Source organism: Mus caroli, chromosome 19 (assembly GCF_900094665.2).
Source record: "Mus caroli chromosome 19, CAROLI_EIJ_v1.1, whole genome shotgun sequence".
In the NCBI taxonomy this organism is placed as follows: domain Eukaryota; kingdom Metazoa; phylum Chordata; class Mammalia; order Rodentia; family Muridae; genus Mus; species Mus caroli.
In genome coordinates, this window is record NC_034588.1 from 1,843,199 (window position 1) to 1,862,848 (window position 19,650).

The 19,650-nt window shown below is 54.5% G+C and overlaps 3 protein-coding genes across 4 annotated transcripts; 1 reads left to right on the plus strand and 2 right to left on the minus strand.

Annotated features, from left to right (window-relative positions):
- Window positions 1-717: 717 nt before the first annotated feature.
- On the plus strand, window positions 718-4,762 carry Yif1a (Yip1 interacting factor homolog A, membrane trafficking protein). Of its 2 annotated transcripts, XM_021151424.2 has the most exons (8): window positions 718-943; window positions 1,617-1,828; window positions 2,173-2,277; window positions 2,406-2,484; window positions 3,619-3,676; window positions 3,793-3,948; window positions 4,386-4,479; window positions 4,559-4,762. In XM_021151424.2, exons 1-8 carry the CDS (start codon window positions 913-915, stop codon window positions 4,703-4,705), a joined length of 882 nt encoding a protein of 293 aa, XP_021007083.1. In that variant the 5' UTR covers window positions 718-912; the 3' UTR covers window positions 4,706-4,762. The 2 variants fall into 2 exon arrangements, with proteins under 2 accessions (XP_021007083.1, XP_021007084.1); XM_021151425.2 differs by lacking the exon at window positions 3,793-3,948.
- Window positions 4,763-5,095: 333 nt separating this feature from the next.
- Window positions 5,096-10,759, minus strand: Cnih2 (cornichon family AMPA receptor auxiliary protein 2). The gene is made up of 6 exons (XM_021151426.2): window positions 10,397-10,759; window positions 6,962-7,030; window positions 6,512-6,559; window positions 6,144-6,256; window positions 5,897-6,040; window positions 5,096-5,724 (listed from the first exon to the last, which is right to left on the minus strand). Exons 1-6 carry the CDS (start codon window positions 10,475-10,477, stop codon window positions 5,697-5,699), a joined length of 483 nt encoding a protein of 160 aa, XP_021007085.1. The 5' UTR covers window positions 10,478-10,759; the 3' UTR covers window positions 5,096-5,696.
- Window positions 10,760-11,423: 664 nt separating this feature from the next.
- Window positions 11,424-19,324, minus strand: Rab1b (RAB1B, member RAS oncogene family). The gene is made up of 6 exons (XM_021151997.2): window positions 19,220-19,324; window positions 17,439-17,511; window positions 17,089-17,184; window positions 16,899-16,994; window positions 12,891-13,022; window positions 11,424-12,794 (listed from the first exon to the last, which is right to left on the minus strand). Exons 1-6 carry the CDS (start codon window positions 19,231-19,233, stop codon window positions 12,600-12,602), a joined length of 606 nt encoding a protein of 201 aa, XP_021007656.1. The 5' UTR covers window positions 19,234-19,324; the 3' UTR covers window positions 11,424-12,599.
- Between the last annotated feature and the right edge of the window lie 326 nt (window positions 19,325-19,650).

Genomic DNA, 19,650 nt, shown 5'->3' on the forward strand with positions numbered 1-19,650 from the left:
AGTACAGATTCCTGTCCCATGTATACCACCAGGACTTCGTATCTTCTGGGTGGTCTCAGTTTCTGTCTCCTGCCCCGTGCGTGAGTGCGTGTGTGCGCGTGAGCGCGTGTGTGCATAACGTATTGAGTGCGATTCCAAACCCTCCCAGCAGAGGCCCACGCGGATGGGCCCAGCGGCGGACTCTACAGGGCATTTTCAGCACCGGCCGACGGACAGCACCTGTTCTGAAAGGAGTGGGAGGGCGGAGGAGGAGTCAGCGTTCCAGGGCTCTGGGCCGCGCTGTCACTCTCCTGGTGCGGGCAACAACAACACATTCTAGCAGGCCGGAGCTCCAAAACAGGACGGAGTGAATTGGAGGAAAGAGCACAGAGTAGGGGCAGGGATCAGTCAGAGCTTGACCGACCGCCGCATTCCTCTTGGACTGCATTGCGGCGGAGCCAGCTTTGTGCCCTGACTAGCTGGGTCGGTCCGGACTTTAATCTTCCTATTGGCGTAGTCGTGGCAAGGAGCGTCAAGCGCCTCTTGGCGCAGACGCGGAACTAAGTTACAACTCCTTCTCACCTATTGGCTGGTAGCGCCGCAAATTAGCCAGCCTACTAGTCAATCCGAGAACATCTTGAGCAGCTCCGCCCCCTATCTGTCGGAAGTTGAATATGACAAAACCCGATTGGAAGAGAGCTCACCAGTAGCCAATTGAAAGTGTAAAGGGGGAGGACCAGCTCCTCCGACGAGCCAATGGTAGACAGCGAAGTGTGACGCCAAGGACATGGCGGCGGCGATCGGACAGCCCTGGGACGTGTCGGGCTGTCGGGTAACTTCGGTCAGGACAAGGCAAGAGAAGTAGCTGTTTCAGTAGTGTTCGTACCCACGACTCAGCGAAGCCAGCCCTTGGGTAGAGCGAACGTCACGACCATGGCTTACCACTCGGGATATGGAGTCCACGGTGCGTGAGGAGTGGGGAGGGCGGGGCGCGGCCTGACAGCGGGGAGCCAAATACGCTGAGAGACCCACTGGTCCTGCTGGAGAGGGTCTGCGCTGACCGCTGCCCAGGGCGGGGAGAGTGTCTCTCGGGTTCCTGCCCTGCCACACTGCAGCGTGTCCTGGACTTCGCCCTTACTAGCCAGTCAGTCCTGAGATCAGGCTGCGACAGCACTACTGGGATCCTCAATTCTAATCCTGCATGTACCGAATTTGCCTCCAGAACTTCCTTTCCCTCTTACAACTCGGGCAGCATTCCTGACCACTGTCCAGGGATTCCGAATAGCCAGCGTTGCCTTTTCTACCTGTGTTAAGCCGAGGGATGTCTTTCCGGTGATTGTGCCCAAGCAAACGTCTTTTCACTCGCTAGTACTCAGGGATCATTTCCCTTGAGAAACTTCCTAGAAAACCCCAAATGGGTAGCCATGTTTAGGCACGCCTTTCCCACTGCATGCAGTAAATGATCCCCACCCTGACCCCTGAAGGATAGGAGATCGACTTTAAAACTCGTCCTGGCTTTTCCTCAACTGTTCGGTGCCTTAGGACCTATGCACAGCTTCCCAGCCCGGGGAAAGGGCAGTGGTCTGGGTTCTTGCGCTGTAATCCTGTAATCTACTTTGGTCCTCCCACACCTGCAGGTTCCAAGCATAGGACCCGGGCAGCTCCAGACCCTCCTCCACTCTTCGATGATACAAGTGGTGGTTATTCCAGCCAACCGGGCGGATACCCAGCCCCAGGAGTTGATGTAGCCTTCAGTGTCAACAACCTGCTTGGAGACCCAGTGGCCAATATGGCAATGGCCTATGGCACCTCCATAGCATCCCAAGGGAAGGACATAGTGCACAAAGAGGTGTGCCCTGGGCTCCTGGGAGGGAGACAGGGCTTCTGGCTAGGGTTGGAGTGTCACAGGATCCCATCTTACTCCCCAGGCATCCTTTAGGAAGGACCACAGTAGGGCTGATCCATAGCCTCTTCTCTCTTTTTTTTTTTTTTTAAAGATTTATTTATTATATGTAAGTACACTGTAGCTGTCCTCAGACACTCCAGAAGAGAGAGTCAGATCTTGTTACAGATGGTTGTGAACCACCATGTGGTTGCTGGGATTTGAACTCTGGACCTTCGGAAGAGCAGTCGGGTGCTCTTACCCACTGAGCCATCTCACCATCCCCCATAGCCTCTTCTCTTTACTTCCAGCTGCATCGTTTTGTGTCCGTGAACAAACTCAAGTATTTTTTTGCTGTGGACACAGCCTATGTCGCTAAGAAGCTAGGGCTATTGGTCTTCCCATACACACATCAGGTAAGCTTCCCACCAGGCAAGCTGGCCAGCCTCTCCCCACTCGCGGATAACCTGACTGATTCTCAGATCTCAACCCCTTCTCTCTTTCTCTCTGCTCCTGTTTACCTGACCACCTCTGCCACGGCCAGAACTGGAAAATGCAATACAGTCATGATGTGCCTCTGCCCCCGCGGAAAGACCTCAATGCTCCCGACCTCTATATCCCCAGTGAGTCTCTGATGTGGGGCTTGGGCACAAACGGGACTTGTGCCTTGAGCATAGTTAGGAAGACGATTCTGTTAATGACCCAGCGTTCACTCCCGGAGCTTTCCACGTGGGACTGTTACTAGACACTAAGTTGACAGGGTGACCAGTAGGAAACTTCCTGAATGTGACCTTGATTTTTTTTTTTAACACTTTCCTGACTTTTAATGTGGACCCTGTCTCTCTCCAGCTTGGAGCTTGGGGTTTTCACTTGGCCCAGCAGTTTCCAGCTGTTTTACTTCAAACTTTAGATCCTCACAGCTGCCTGCGTTCCCATGGCACTTGTCAGGCTACCTACTTGCCTCTGCATTTCACTTTGCTCTGTCCCGTTGGCTAAGAAGGTTCAGGCTCAGGGCACACACAAGGAAAGCAGATATACTAGGGCAGAGCTGTCCAGAGGAGCTGTCAGGAAAGGCAGCCGCTAAGGTGGTTCCATCCTCTGTTCCTCTCATGACCTCTGTTACAAAGCTGGTACTGCCATCTTTTGTCATATGCTGAAGTCAAGGCTATAAGGCCTTAACTGCCCCATAGCTTACAGGTAGCAGGACTGTGCCTTCTGGTGGCTCCATCAACCTGGTGTCTGGGGAGTTGAAATTGCTGCTGAAGCCTGCCTGGCTCCCTACATCTTTGAGCTCCTGTGAAAACAGCCCATAGTTAACCAGGGGTTTCTGCATGGCCAGTGGCCAAACTTATAATTGTTGGTGGAGGGGGACCCTATTCCCAGAATCCTGGACCCTAGGACAACCTACGTTGTCCATGAAGCTTCCTTTTTGGTTCTAGTCTTGCCAGAAATCAGGCTGGTACCTGTCTAGGATGAGCAGAGGTCTTGGCTGTGGTGTTAATTTTGGAGAAAGTGCAGGGAGCTGATGAGTTTCCTAATGTGGGAGGGAAGGTGATGGCTTATGGTCCTGGGAGGCCCAGTAGTAGTCAGCTGGAAGGGGCAGTCGGAGAGGCACCGGGGACAGGACATTGGAGAGTGAAGTTGGGATATGCAGGGAGGGAAGGTGGGAGAGGCTGGAGCACTAGTGGACTTGAATGCCTAATGAGGGGCTCTGGGTGAGGAAGCCTGAGTAACTACTTCCTCTCTTCTCTTGGCAGCCATGGCCTTCATCACATACGTGCTGCTGGCTGGAATGGCGCTAGGCATTCAGCAAAGGTTGGTATTCTCTTCTCCCTCCTGGCTTATGTCCCTTCCCCTATGCCAGGATCTGTGCCGGGTCCTAGCTCGCCCACCTCGTCCCTACCCTGACCTACCTTCTCCCATGGCCGCAGGTTCTCCCCAGAGGTGCTGGGCCTGTGTGCAAGCACAGCACTGGTGTGGGTGTTCATGGAGGTGTTGGCTCTGCTTCTGGGCCTCTACCTGGCCACCGTACGCAGTGAACTGAGTACCTTCCACCTCTTGGCTTACAGCGGTTACAAATATGTGGGGTGAGTGCCTGAAGGCTGAGAGGAGCCTGAAGGGTCTCTGGCTACAGCTTTTGGGCCTATCTAGCAACAGCCTTCACTGTGATGCTAGAGAGAGTTCTACTCCGTCTCAACCTCCAGCTCTACGCTGTGAGTTGGTGGCTGTTTCTGACAGTCTCCCCTTGGAGCCAGTGACTTTAAGAGACTGGGGATTTGTTAGTTACCTTGGGGAGCCCAGCGAAGGTAAGGGGAGCTCGGGCCCTGAGACCGAGTCCTGAACCTTGCAGGTCTATTTGGAGTCTGTTTCTTTGTAGGGAACAGCCCGGTGTCGTGGGTCATGGTACTGGGAACAGCCTGGTGTCATGGGTCATGGTACTGGGTAGTTCTAGGCCCTGCTAGGTGGGGCTAGTCTTAGGCTCCAACCTCAGGAATGAATCACCAGTTCACTCCTGCACCCTCAGGATGATCCTTAGTGTGCTCACGGGGCTGCTCTTCGGCAGTGATGGCTACTACGTGGCCCTGGCCTGGACATCATCTGCGCTTATGTACTTCATTGTGAGTGTGGGGCGGCCCCTCCCCCTCTCCTCTGGGACACATTCCCCTTCCTAGCCCACTCAGCTCTCCTCTCTTCCAGGTACGATCTTTGCGGACTGCAGCTTCGGGCCCTGACAGCATGGGGGGCCCAGCCCCTCGGCAGCGTCTCCAGCTCTACCTGACCCTGGGAGCAGCTGCCTTCCAGCCCCTCATCATATACTGGCTGACCTTTCACCTGGTCCGGTGATCCCTGGTCCTTAGGTGGCACTCATTTTTCCATACATTGAAGATTTGGTTTCCTTAACTTGGCTTGACCCTGGTTCCTGGGACCTGAGGGGAAGCCATAGGTATCTGCTTTGCCCAGGGGACTAGGCTTCCGGCTTCTAAGAGAAGGGTAACAGATCCTGGGAGAGCATCCTCGAGGCATCTTTTATACTGCCTTGAAAAACAGCTGGAAGGGTCGCATCGGACACAGCTGGAAAGGGAAGATGGAAGGGTGGCTACAAGGAGACATTCCAGAAAAGCCCAGAGCAAGTAGGGCAAAGCTCACAGTGCTGGGGTTTAGCTCCGGGTTGTTGCCTCTAGAATATTCCACCTAACCCTATGTGTTCAAGCCTTCCAGAAGCAGAATTGGGGCTTGTGTGTTTTCAGTAGTTTATTCATATTTTGTCACAAATGTCAGGGGATGGGGTGCTGGACTCCTCCAGGCAACATAGAAAATAGGTCCAAGGGACAGGGTGGGTTGGTTTTGGGATAAGTAGAGACTGGGTTGGAAAGAGAGCCTGGGGAGGGGAGAGGGCAGACTAGGGATGGGGCTGCCCCCATGTTGAGCCTGCTCATTCCTGGTGTAGGTGCCCCCCCACCTGCACGGGGAGCTTCAGGGTGAGGGCCAAGGTGGGCTGCCCAGTATTTCCAGGATCAAGGTCTGCCTGTTGGCAGGGCCCAAATTCCCCTGGAGCGGACAAGACCGGAAGTCCTACCCCTTCCAGGACAACTGCCATGCCTAGCTGTAGGCTAGCAGAGGAGCCCCCACCCATTTGAGCTTTGCCTGGCCCTAGTCAGAAGGGGAGAGCTCTGAAGGCGGGGGTCCCCGCAGCAGCAGTTTGGGGGGTGGAGAGGCTGGAGGCACCAGTGCCTCCTCCCTCCCCAGGGCTGAGGCCTCTGTGGCCAGAGGGGCAGGGCTGGGGGTGCACAGGCGTCCGGTCCGTTCTGGGCTTGCTCCCTGGCCGGCTTCCCCCTTAGAAGCTCACCAACGTATAAACCATACTGTGGGGGAGATGAGGCTGTGAACGTGTGTACCTGAGAAAGCCTGCCACCCTTCAGTCATGCCCTGAGTTGTCTATCACACTCAAAGGCAAAAAGAGGGACCCGGGAACTAAGGGCCCAAAGCTGGGGATGCCCCTTGCGTGGATCCCAACTGCTGTGGCCACAGCCTCACCTGTACAGGTAATAGAAGAAGGACAGCAGGTAGAAGGCGAGTTTGCACCAGGACTCCTTCTGGCAGTAGTTGAGGATGTCAGCATTCATGATAGAGACCGCATCATACATGACCTCAGAGCCATCCGCAGGACGGTGGAAGTACCTGGTGCGAGGGAGGCCTGAGTGCCCCCTCTAGCCATCCAGGTCTGACCCCCATCCTGCCCTGCCCCCATCTTTATGTCCCCTAGGTAACTGTTTGCCCTCACCTCCAGAGGTGGTAGAAGAGGAGGGGGATGTTGAGGCCCAGGGTCACCCACTCTGCTGCACACAGAAACATCAGACAGAAGAGGCCGTGGATGGAATATTCCGGGACCACCAGCTGGGGGGGGGGGAGGAGGAGGGTGAGAAGTCAGTGGTCTGGTGCCAGGATGGACCCAATGGCACAGAGGGGTAATGATGTTGGGAAGTGCCAACCCACCATGATCTCAGAACTAAAAGGCCTTTCTGGCTAGCCATTCCCACCCTCCTGGGTGGCAAAGTGGACCAAATAGGCTCAAAAGAAAGGCAGGACTTGCTGTGGGCTACAGAGAGCGAGAGAGCGAGCAGCACTAGCCAGGCGCTTCCTCACACTGACCTTCCTCAGGAGACAGCAGATGCGTTCGATGTTTTTCAAACGCTCGCGCTGTAGGGAAGGAAAGAGCCTAGATAAGGGAAGCCAAGGAGCAGAAACCAGAGCACCTCCCACGGCCCCGGGCGTGGTCACCAGAGGGCGCCAGAACTCTCTGCGGTGTATTCTCAGGCAAGCAGCCCGCCGTCCCCATGGTGACTGTCGCCATGGAAGGGCCTTCACCCGCATCTCCATGGCAACAGCCCAGAGCCTGGAAAAGGCTTCCCCACCAGGAGGAACCCGAGCCCTGAGTCCGCTCCAGGTGTTTGCGGGGGTGGGGACCGAGGAAAGGACAGGGTCACCTCATCAGCCCTCCACATTGCACCCCCATCTTCCCGATCTCCATTCCCACCCTCCACTATGACAAAAAAAGACAAACGGACGGACACACCTCAGCACAGCACATGTATCACTTACTGCCCGCGCTGGGTTCCCCTGGTCGATGGGGTTCTTGAAGTCAGTCCGCAGCTCATCAAAGGCTATGATCTGGGGGTAGGGGCGTGTGCCTGTCAAGGTTGGGGCAGGCCCACCACCCTTAACACCCCAGGCACCAGATGGCTCAGAGGAAAAGAACACAGGCTTCTTGGAGGGATCTGGATGGTAACACCTCCCTCCCAGACACACACATACACACGCGCGCGCGCCACGCGTGCCTGTCCTTCCTTGGAATAGGGACATATAAGTGGAGACCCTGTTGAGTGGAGCTTATTTCTTAGTGGAGAAGAATGGTAGCTCCAGGCTCACACAGCAGTCGACAATGCCTAGTGTCTACTGCACTCCCCATACATTTCAAGACATGGCCTCTCCTCTCATGCTAGTACAGGAACCACAGAGGTTTGGTACACAGTTCTCGTCCAAGGAGAGCCCCAGGGCCTAGGAAGAGAACTCCTGATCAGAGTTGGGGGTAGCGCAGCACTCCATATGGGTTGGTGGGGTTCAAGCTGACTAAGCATTTGGTGAACAAATGGGAGAAACGCAGTCCAAGCAGTGGTGAGAACAGGTACAAAGGCACAGAAGGTTGAAAGAACATTCAGAAAGCAGCAGGCTCACGGGGTTGGGTGCTGTGCGAATGGGAAGAAAGGGAACGGAGCAAGGGGGGTAGTGGGGTCAACAGAGCTAGCTCCCGGATGGACGGCAGGCCAACAAAGACTAGATTTTAACATAGGAGTAGGGGGAGTCCTAGTGGTTTGGAAAGCCACGAAATGGGGACAACAGTTTAGAAATGCTGGGGATACAAGCTGGCTAACAGTCACAGCCAAGATAAACGCACAGCAGGCTTCATTAGCCTGAACCCTGTAAGAACCCAATGGCTTAGGTGCTAGTATTGCTTTCATTTCTGACTTACAGATGAGAAAACAGGTTAGGTATCTTGTCCAGGGCCACAAGGGCTACTAGGTAGTAAAGCTATAACCCAGTTAAAAGTACTACCCACTTTGTCATACAGGGGCAGATCAGTGAAGGGCAGCCTGGCCTGCTTTGTGTCCAGGGAGGGGTTCATTGCATGGTGGTCTTAAGTGTAAAGGATGGTGGTCATGGAAATGGCTACCCATTGCTCTCTAGTAGCAATGGGTAGCCATTCAAAGGGCCTGTGTGATAGGGGGAGTGACAGTAGAAGGACCCAAGATACCTTCTATTATGGTGTGTCTGTGTCTGGGGGATGGTGGTGTATTCAGAAATTCCTGAGGGAGCAGATATTTGAGATGAAGCTGTGGACCTGGAAGGAACTCCAGGTAACCTGGGAGAGGCAGGCTGGCAGAGAAGCCTGACTGAGGGGGAAGGGGAGTTCCTTTCCTTCCCCTGTAGCTACAGGATGAGGCAGCAGGCCCACCACCCCCAAACATCCTAGACCCCATACGGTTCAGAGGAAAAGAACATGGGCTTCCTGGAGGGAGCTGAGGCCATCTGGAGCCCCTCCCCCAATTCCTCATTGACTCTGGGCTGCTGCCTGCCTGAGAGATACAGCAACAGGGTCCAGCAGGGGCGGAAGGGTACCGTCTGTCTGCCCCCGAACTGGCACCACCAGTAGGCAGCGGGTGTTGAGCCTCCCACCCCACCAAGGCTGCCTGGCACTGACTCAGCATTGTCTCCCCCCACCCCCAACCCCGGAACAAACAATTCTCCACTGTGACAGCTGACACACGTCACTCACCAGGGTTGCCTAGTGACTAGTGGGTCCTGGGGTTTTACTTCTGAACAGCTTTGACCTGAGGACCACGCTCTCTCTCCTGGACTTTGCATGTGCAAACCCCCGTTTTACTGATAAGCCTGATAAGAGGACCAAGCTAAATGGGTGAAAGGCTCAGTGCCTCACCGTGGAAGGGGTCCCAGCAAGGTCTGTCAAGAGAACAGAGGTGCTGCTCCAAACCTCAGTAGACTTCATCTCAGCCTGGACACTTTGCAAGGGCAAGGTCCAGGTCTTATGCAGCCTGGCTCCCCCGCAGCTGCTATGCAACTGTCCTAGGCAGGCTCTGAGCTCCTAAGAAGGGCCCCACCAGGGAAAGTGGAGTTATGAGTGGGAAGGGGCTCTTGAATTTCAGGAGCTAGTTAGCTATCCTGCCTGGGTCCCCCCATTTTTTCTAATTCTTAGGACCCAAGTTCTCCTTCCCCCACACAACTGTCCAAGGCCCTGGGGCCTGGGACAGGAAGTGCATAATGGATTCGAAGTGATGGAGGAAGAGAAAAAAATGGAGCAGAGGACAAGAAACCCAACTGAGAGACCTAGATCAAGACTGGAGCAAAGTGAGGGGTTGGGCTGGAGATGGTGTGTGTCTGGAGATGCCTGTGGGGGCTCAGGATCTAGTACCTGTCAAAGAGGAAGGAGGGGGGAAAAAAGGAAGAGACGGGTGCTTCCTGGGAGGCAGCAAGTCCCAGAAAGACACAAGAAATGGAGAGCAAGAAAGGTAAAGCAAGAGGCAGGAGGCGCACTGGATGCAGTCAGATAAGAGGACACTTAAAAGGATTAGACAAGACCAGGAGATGTGCATGCTAGTAGCTACAACAGAGAGACAGGCCTGTATGGGATCCGTTTGAGTGCATCGGAGGAGGGGCAGCTGGAAGGGAGCGGGCAGAGACCTCAACAGTAAGCTCACAGTTCTAGAGAGGAGAAAGAACCAGGTAGAGGAGGCCCCTGGGAAAGCCCAGGAGAGAACTAGGTACAAGAACCCTCTCCAATGGGAAACCATTTGAGATGAGACAAGAGACATTCTGAAGAGTGAGGTGTGAGGCTAGGCCAGGGTGAGGGCAGACCAGGAGTGAGGGACATGAAAGACAAAAGGCACGTATGTGGAGGAATCAGAAGGAAGCTGGAGAGTTAGAGTGAGACCAGGTGGGGGCTAGGTTTCTTGAGCTGCTTTGAACCTATCCCACTTGGGTCAGAGAGGTCCAGGAGGGGACAGGGTTAATGGGTTCCAAGATATGCGGGTCTTGTAAACAGATGCAGTTGCCATAGCAACCATCTCCATCATTCTGGTTGGAAAAACCCACAAAGGAGAGAGGTTGGGGGGGGGGGCACACGGACAAACTGCCCGATGGACAGACGGGGGTGGATGGATGAGAATGTAGAAGGATCAAGAATTCCGCCCCCTGCCCAATGACTGGATGAAGCAAGGAGAGGGTCAGGACCTACTGACATACCCACAGACAGGCGGGGGCGGTGAAGGAAGGGGGGGGGCTGCCCCGGGGGAAGGAAGCCAACGACAAGGGGCTGTTGGGGGGTGCAAACAGAAACCATAGGGGCTAGTGGAAAAGACCTTTCAAGTTTCCCCAGAGCGTTGATACCATCAGCCCCAGCCCGCTCCTGCTCCATAAGCCCACTTGCCCCCCACCCCGCCCCCAGTCCAAGCCCAGTCTTACGTGCCAGATGACAAAGAAGATGAGGGAGGCGCACAGCACCAGGGTGAGCATGTAGCAGAATGCTGCGAAGGTGAACGCCATGGCCCCCGCGCCGGGCGGTGGCCCGGGGGGCGCCAGCGCGGGGTCTGGGCGCAAGGGGACGCCCCCCGGCCCACACTTAGGGCCGGCCGGGCATGGCCCACCGGACTCGAGGGACACGGACAGCGCGTCCGGGACCAGGGCCACGGGGCCGTGGGGGACGCGGGGCGCGGGCCGTGGGGCTCGGGGGGCGCGTCCGCTGCCGGCTGCCCGGGCCCCGATCGCTCATCCTGCGATCCCTCGCCCGCGGCTCCCTCGCTCTCCAGCCCGCGAAGCCGGCGGGGCGGAGCCGGGGGCGGGGCCGCCGTGCAGCGGCCTCGGGCGGGGCTGAGACTCAGAGCGCCCCTCCGCCAGCCTCATCAGCCCAGCACAGCTACTCACCCCCATGAGCCCAGTGTTTGTGCACCTCCGGAACATGCAGACCTGGAAGCCCGTTCCTGGTACAACTTTCAGACAACTAGCCCACTATAGCCACATCCTGTACTCCCGTCTCACACAGAGTGCTGGCTCAGGGGGATACAACTGAGGTCCTAATGTAAAGACAGACGCACTTGTCAAAGCTCAGGATAGCTGGCATCTGGCTTCAAGCCAGAAGAGGGGACTAAAGTCGGGGGATTGGAGGAGGTGAAGACTAAATGCAGGGGGACCAACGCCTGCTTCTGGCTTCTAACTTCATGCCTTGAACGCCTGTCCCAGTGGATGTTGGTGGCTCACCTGACGGCCTCCTGCCAGCCTCCCTCTGACAGATTCATGCTGGGCCCTTGGGGACATCCCATAGCCGCACAGCAGGCTTTCCCAGCCCCAGTATGTGGGTCAAGGGCTTTTACCAGCAAACTTAAGATACAGTCCAAGCCAGGACCCCCTATGCATCACACCAAACTCTGGACTCCAGTTCCAGCCAGCAACTCAAAGCTGACTCAGACCATAGACCACACTCAGTCACCACAGCTTCCTTGCAAAAACCCTTGGCTCATCCAAGGGCCAGTGGAAATTTATTTTTTCATCCTTTTCCATCTTCCCCCAAGTGGCTTTTCCTTGCAAAATGCCTGATGTGACACCAGAGGGGAACCTGGGAGAAGAGGCTCCCTCCCAGAGGGGCAGTCCAGGGACTTAAATACACACTGGAGGGGGAGGACAGGTTGTAGGGTGAGACTGGCAAGAGACAGCACAAAGGACATGGCTTCTTAGGTAAAGACCAAAGGTTTTCTACAGGAAGCTGTGCCAGAGGGTGGGGGCCAGGATTCTGAATTGGGTGGGGGAGTCCCACAACCCCAAGCTGCACCCACATTCCCCAGAGAAGTAGGTCTGGCCCTGTCAGGCTCTGAGGAATGGAGGAAGAACAAGCCAGACGTGCTGCCTCGGAAAAGGGAGGTGGTGCTGGCAGAGTGAGGGTTAAGGCTGGTGCCCGGCCTTTGGCAAGGTGGGCCTTCCGCCTCCGCTTTCCTCAGGGACAAAGGGGCTCGGTGGGCAGGCAGCACATGGGCCTGGCTCAGGCAGGGCAGGGGGAGGCAGGAGCAGGCTCCCTCCCGGCTTGAGACACAGGCCCCGCGCGCAGCCATCCGCCCACCTACCCTAGATGTGCTCAAGACCTAACCGCAGCTGGACGGCTCAAGCTGTGTGTGGGAGCGATGGAGTGAGGCAGAGATGAGGACAAGGTGGCTATGGGGCTCTCGCAGCCCTGGCACCTATCCTGAGGTCCGATACAGGACCCTGGATCTAAGGCCCTGGATCCCCTGGCTACTGCCTGCACCCAGGGGCAGCAGAGGCAGGGAGGCCCTTGCTTTTGGGAAGAAAGGAAAGAGAAACCCAGTGCAGCATACATGGGGGTGAGTGACAGACAGCGGAGCCCTCATTCCAAAGAAAGGTGCTTGGTGGGCATCTTTTCAAGGTACCCAGAGGCAGCAGCGGAGCAGTCCCTGTGACCACCCCAGCCACAGGTTCTGCATGTCCTCCACGGGGGCCCTGACAGGACTGGGACTCAGAGCAGAAGGCAGATGGGCCAGAGGAAGATGGGGAGCCCAGGACACCCCAAAGCTACAGACTCAAATGCCCTAGGAGAGGGAGGCACTTCCTGCCCGCTCCAGGGGCATCATCTGGAGAAGGTGCCCTCCCCCAAGTGCCCCTCCTAGCAGCAGCCACCGCTAGCAGGCTTCACAGGGGTGCTGTCGATCTTCAGGTTAGGCCGTTCACCCCCAGACGCTGCTCCTGGCCCCATCCGCTTTTTGATCTCTGCAGCCATTGTCATGAATGCCTGCTCAACATTGGTGGCATTCTTGGCACTTGTCTCGAGGAAGGGGACACCCAGAGAGTCTGCAAATTCCTGCCAAGGGAAGCAGAGAGAGAGAGGGGAGCAGGGAGAGAAAGGGTGAAAGCATGTGGGCCCCAGACCCCTGACAGCCAGGGCAGGCCTGCTCACCTTGGCCGTGGTGTTGTCCACGACCTTCTTGGTGGTGAGGTCACTCTTGTTGCCTACCAGGAGTTTATTGACATTCTCACTGGCGTAGCGATCTATCTCCTGCAGCCACTGTTTCACGTTGGCGTAGGACTCCTAGGCACAGTGTCCAAAGTTACTGCACACCCACACCCAGGCCAATCCAGGTCTAGAGAACAGGACTCCTTTGAAAGGTAGGCCCCAAGCATGGGGATTCTGACAAAGTCTCTCCCCCACCCCAAACCCCCAGGTTTAGCTTTCCCCTAGTTCTCTCCCATGCAGAAACCTGAAAACCAGAAGCAGAGTGGAGTAGCGCCTGCCAGTGGCCATCACCTCAACAGCTGCCTGCACCTACAGTCATTTCTGCTTCCTGCAGTTCTTTCTCCCTAACCCACTCCTGGGAAGCCAAGGGCATCAGAAGAAAGGCAGGTGACACCAGGCATGACTGATGCAGTAAGACCACAGGTTTGAGACCAGCCTAGGGTCTCAATGAGACCTTCTCAAAATAAAAGTAAGGAAAAGGGGGGCTTGGAGAGATGGCCCAGTGGTTAAGAGCACTGGTTCAACTCCCAGTACCCACACGGCAGCTTACAACTGTCTGTAGCTCCAATTCCAGGGGATCTGACACCCTCACAGACACACCTGAAGGCAAAACCACCAATGCACATAAAATAAAAATAAGTCATTAAAAATAATGAAAAGGAGGCAAGCATGGTGGCGCACGCCTTTACTCCCAGCATCAGGAGGCAGAGGCTGGTGAAGCTCTCAGTTGCCAGCCTGGTCAGTTCTAGGACAGCCAGAGCTACACAGAAAACCCCTTTTCAACACTTCCCCAAGGCAGGCATTTCACGACTGAGTACATAATCTCCTGCCTTTAAATTTTGAAGCTTTGGAGCCCATGGGAGGTAAAGGTTCCTCTCGTGGCGGCCCTGGTTGGTGAAGGAGATAGGTTCACCCGCTTCTGACACCACCAACTCCAGCAGCTTGACATGGAACTTGTACAAAAGATGGAATGTCTATAAATGGGCTACGCGTGCACCGTGCGTGTGGCTCATGCTCTTGGATGCCAGAAGAGGGGTCCATTCCTCTGGAACTGGAGTGATAGAGATCTGTGAGCTGCCACGTTAGTGCTGGGAACAGGAGCCTAGGTCCTCTGTAAGAGCAGTGAGCAAGCACTATTATTGCTGAGCCATCGCCCCAACTCCTCCTTTCTTTCAAGTACACTGTGTTCTAATATACACACTGGCATGTCCTAAGCTGGGCTCTATGCTGAAAGGAGGGGACATCAAACATACACCTGCCTTAGGGTACTGGGGACCATAGAGAAACAGACCAGTACACATGACAAGATGGGATAAAAAGCCAGCGCCAGGCGGCCCCAGGACGACTACTGCCTAGGAAGCAACAGCCGACCCTAGCAGGCAAGTATGGACTCAACTAAAAGCTACCCACTGAGGACACAGCATATGCTAGAATGAGAGGGTGTGGTTGTGGTGTCTTTGGGAAGTGGGAGAAGAGCAGACTGCAGGTTGGGAGGAATTGGTCAGGACAGAGCTCTGCCTAGATGAACTTAGCACAATTGTGAGCTAGTGGGGTTTTCTTAGATGAAGACTATAGGGTCACACCTGTGTTCTGGAAAGCGCCTGGGCAGGACCAGAGCAGACCAATAAGATGCCGAGCAACTAAGAAACAGATGGGCTAATCTGCTAACCCTAAACCAGGGACACAGCAGGAAAGAGCACGGACTTAACCTTGACTCTCACCTAAGCCTGGTCATTCATTACATGACCTCAGCTATCTAGTCACGTGACCTGGGTCAGTTTCCTCTTTTGTACAGATAACACCTCCCAGCAGAACTGTTGTCTGCAGGAGAATGGAAGCAGGCCTGTCTCATAACAAGCGCTCAATTAGCAAGAGCTGCTATTATCCTCATCACTGCTATTATTATGAGGGACAGATGAAGTGAGGAGGGAAGGACGGAGGTGCCTGGAGACTAACTATGGAGACGGCAAGTTTTCTGCTCAGGAAAACAAGGATTATGTTACAAAATGAGGATGCAGGAAGTGGGTTGGGAAGATGGTGAGTGGAGCAATGGAGTCTGAATCCTACAGCTGGTGTGGAGCCCACAGAGGCAGCTGAAGGGGCTCTGTCTTTTCTGGGATACCAGAGGCAAGTTACTGATTCCTCTGGAAAACAATTTCTTCATATAGAAGCATGCCGTACTAGTCAGTGCTTTTCAACTTGACACAAACCTAAACATTTGCAAAGAGGACAACTAAACTGAGGGATGGCTCCATCAGACTGCCCTGTGAACTTATGGGGCATCTTCTTGATCGATGGTTGATGGGGGGGGGGCTCACTGTGGACAGTGTTACCCTTGGACAGGTGGCCTTGGGTAGTCTAAGAAAGGATGCTGAGCAACCTATGGGGAACAAGGCAGGAGGCGCCTTTCTCTGTGGCTCCTGTTTGGATTCATGCCTTGGCTTCTTTGGTGACGGACTGAGATGAGACAAGCCGTTTCCTCCCACCTGGTGTTTACTGTGGCAACAGACAGCAAAGCAGAGCACGAGGGCATTGACATTTCATTCACTGGCTAAGAAGAGCATCAGGATTGCTCCCACTACAGACACTGAGGGCCAGCACAATGCAGCGGAGAGCTGGGAACCAGAGGACATAAGAATCCCAGAACACAAGACAAAACCCAAACCATAGAAGAGGCTTAGTCGGTCAGGATGCTCAAACTATGGGTTAGTGGGCAGTAAAGGTGTGTCAATAAAAAAAGAGAACTAAAGGGGTTGGTGTATAGCTCCCTGGCTGAGTGTATGCTTAGTTGGGGGAGACAGGGGAGCTACAAAAATTTTCAAGGAAAGAGAAGAAAACAAGTGCAAGAAATCAATTCGGCGAGAAAGTGATTGGGCTTTTTGGTAGTAACTAAAGTCTTGGTGACCTCTGAGTGACACTTGGGTCACCCAGCTTAGAAGAGCTGGGAAGTGAAGACATGGGTGTCACAGTCTCTGGGCTCGCAGCCTGGGACTGATCACACTTCCATATCCCTGGGGAGATGCAAGCAACAAGACTTAATAGGAAAAGCAAAGCCGATGGCTCAGGAGACCAGGCTTTTTACTAACTAGATGGAAGGCCCTAGCAAGTTACTGCACCAGCCTGAACCATGTCTCCATCTTTAAGATGGGAACATGAGGGACTGCTCATGAGCATCAAAAGACAGTTATATAGCCAGGCAGTGGTGGTGCACACCTGTACTTGGGAGGCAGAGGCAGGCGGGTTTCTGAGTTTGAGGCCAGCCTGGTCTATACGGATTGAGTTCCGGGACACCCAAGGCTACATAGAGAAACCCTGTCTCAAAGTAACCAAAACAAAACAACAACAACAACAAACAAACAAGCAAACAACCAATTAGAAGCTAGGCACAGTGGTGGCTGCCCAGGACCTCAGCTACTAGGGAGGCTAAGGCAGAAGGACCACTTAAGCTGAGGGATTTGGGACAGGCTGGTAACAGAGTGAAACTCACATTTAATGGGGTAAACAACCAAGGAAATCTAAAGGCTACAGTGTCTGTAAGCTGTAAGCCACACTCAGGACAATTGTTGGCTGCTGCCAGTGTGACACGTGACTGAAGCCACCACCGCAGATACAGGATTTCAGAATTCCTGCTTACACCGGACTCCTTCACGTGTTGTCTAAAGCCTTCCAACTGCTCCTCGAATCTGCAGACAGGAAGCATGGAACCAAGAGCAACCAACCAGCTGATTAACTGCCACCAAACATGGTAGTCTAGAAAGTCTAGAATAAGGTGGCAGGAGCCATGAAGCCTGGTTCTATCAAGACTCCATGACAGGGTTTGGTAGTATCCCCTTCCTTTCATGGAGCAATTCAATATAGTGTCTCCCTTCTAGAAAGCTTAAGGAAAATGAAAACAGGAAAAGCAGCAAGAATCAAAACTCAAGGCTAAGGAGGCAAGGCTGCAAGCAGTACCTGGTCAGTGACGTCATACACCACAATGATGCCATGAGCCCCCCGATAGTAGCTGGAAGTGATGGTCCTGAACCGCTCCTGACCAGCCGTGTCCCACTACGAGTGAGGAGGAAAAGGGTAGGTCAGCCACGGGAGAACTCCCACCCCGAGGAACCCACTTTTGCCTGAGGGCTGGAGGAGTCATACTCACAATCTGCAGTTTGATGGTTTTGCCGTCCAGCTCAATGGTTCGAATCTTGAAATCCACACCAATGGTGCTGATGTAGCTCTCTGTGTATGTGTCATCCTGAAAGGTTGTGGCTGGTGAAACGGACTGAGCAGACAGACAGGTCCCTGCCCTGCTGTGCTCCTCATTGTGCCAAGTGAGGTTCTAAACTCCCCAACTTGCAAGGAAGGCCTGGGCCCTCGCTGTGGCAGCTCCAGCAACCTCACTCTTGGTTCTTAGGACTTGCAATTACACTGTGTTCTGAGTTGCCCCTTCTTCCTCCCATTGGCCAGCCAGAACCCCAAGTGGATAATACAGGGCTGCTTCTTACTCACAGCAAACCGCAGGAGCAGGCACGACTTGCCCACGCCGGAGTCACCAATCAAAAGCAGCTTAAACAGGTAGTCACTGGCGAGAGAAGATGGGAAGGAATGAAGGCAAGCAGGAAGTCCTTCCCTGTCCCTTCCTGCACTAAGCACAGCAGCACTGTAAGGCGGACTTCTGCTTGGTCTACTACGGTGCTCACTAGAGCCTTCTACTGTTCTGAAAAAGGAACAAAAGTAAGTAAAAAAAAAAATTGACCCTTACCAGCCCCCAATAAGCTAGCACAATTTGCTAAGAGATATGTGGTACCATTTGGTAGAAACTATTTAAGAAACTCACATTAGGCCATACAGTATGCCAGCCTAGGACCCAAAAGGGAAAGCCTGACCCATAAAGTCAAAATAAATATGAAGCTGGAATGGGAGGCGGTGAATGAGTGTGTGTGAGTGTGTGTGAGTGTGTGTGAGTGTGTGTGTGTGTGTGTGTGTGTGTGTGGTGAGGGGAGGACTGTACATGCCTCTTGGCAGAGGCAGACAGAATTCTGAGTCCTAGGCCAACCTGGTCTACAGAGTGAGTTTCAGGACAGCCAGGGCTGCAGAGAAACCCTTTCTGAAAAATCCAAAACAAAACAAAAAACAAATGTGAAAGAGCCTGAGATGAAGTCACACTAACAGGAGGCAGTGAACAAGTGGCTATGGACGCAGCCGTCAATACTAAACTGGAACTGGCCCTGTGTGAAGCACTTGAAATTACCCTTTACTAAATCCTCACAGCAGTGCACACAAGTGGGTGAGTGTTATTTCCAACCACCGAGGAAGCCAGAGGTCACAGAAGGGAGGTTGACTTGCCCTAAGCAGTTGAAAACTGTGAGACTGGAAACCAGGCCCGTCAGATTCCAAGCTCTTTGAAACAGCCGGTAGCTTCCCCTCCTAAGCCCACTACTGAGTTCGATCCTCCTCAAGGAAATCTGAGGCCTCGAGTTGGGGAAGAAAAAGGAAGTGGAGACGGGGAAGAAGATAACATGGGTGCAAAACTGTATGCCGGCCATCTACTCCAAAGGGTTTGAGTTTGAGAAATAAAAATTCCACTCCAAGGGAGCAAGCAAACTCCACATTCACCTAAAGTTCTTTGGCAGTGTGACAGGAGAGGGAAGCCAGCTGACAGTGGCACTGAAGGCCCGAGTAAAGGTGAGAGGACAGAAAAGAACAGACCGCCGGGAGCACCATGACAGCACGACCCAAGCAGGGCAAATGGTAGCCTCGGAGGAAAGGATCTGCAGGGGATGTGAATCAAACAGGGACTTAGGGGTCCCCTCTTGTCTGGTTAGCTTCTGGGCCAGCCCCGAGACCGAGGCTCCAGAAGAAAGGCAAAGGCAGAGAGGTTCACAGCCCAACTGAAAGTACTCGACTGTGGAGATCAGAAACTATAGCGATGGGCTCCAAACCGCCTGCCCTTGGTCAAGCTGTAGGTGGGAAACTTGAAGCTCAGGAAGACCAAATCCGCACGGTCACCTAACCAAAAAGGCCTGTGAGGGCTGGTGCTGCGGGCTCCAAGTGCTGCCCTTCAGGCTGCATCCCCGGCCCCGGGCTGCAGAACTCGGGGTGTTGAGCCGGGGTCCTGGGGATCCCGGGAGGAGGGGCAGGACCCGGATGTAAGGGGGGGGTCAGCGGAAGAGGGACCCGGATGTGGGGGCGCCGCGCAGTTCTGACCAAGGCCAGACAACTTCGGCAAGCATATAGCCCCATAGACAGGATCGAGGCTGCGCCGCACGGCGCGGGCGGGGCTCACTCACTATTCGGGGTTCATGGCGGCAGCGGTGGCCCGCTCGGTCGCTCCCAGTCGGCTCTGCTCCGCCTCCCGTTCCAAGATGGTTGCCGCTCCGCCCTAGAGGCCCCGCCCGCGCCGCGCAGGCGCAAATCCTTCCGACTCGGGTTGCGCCGCGCTGCCTTGCGGAACCTGTAGTTTCCATGGATATTCGACTTGCCACTGCTGCGCAGGCGCAACCCAGGGAACGGAGCGGCCGTGCACTCCAGAAGCTACCCGCGAACAGCCTTCTGGGGTCTGTAGTCTTCCCAATCACCGAACCGACCCAGCTACAAAAAATCTTCGTTGGGCTACCTAATCTGTAGGTCTGGATCTTGTTTAGTACCGGGGTAGGTAGGTATACTTCGCCTCTGAGGTGGGCAGCCACTTTTACCCTCTCGGTTCACAGATTGAAACTAG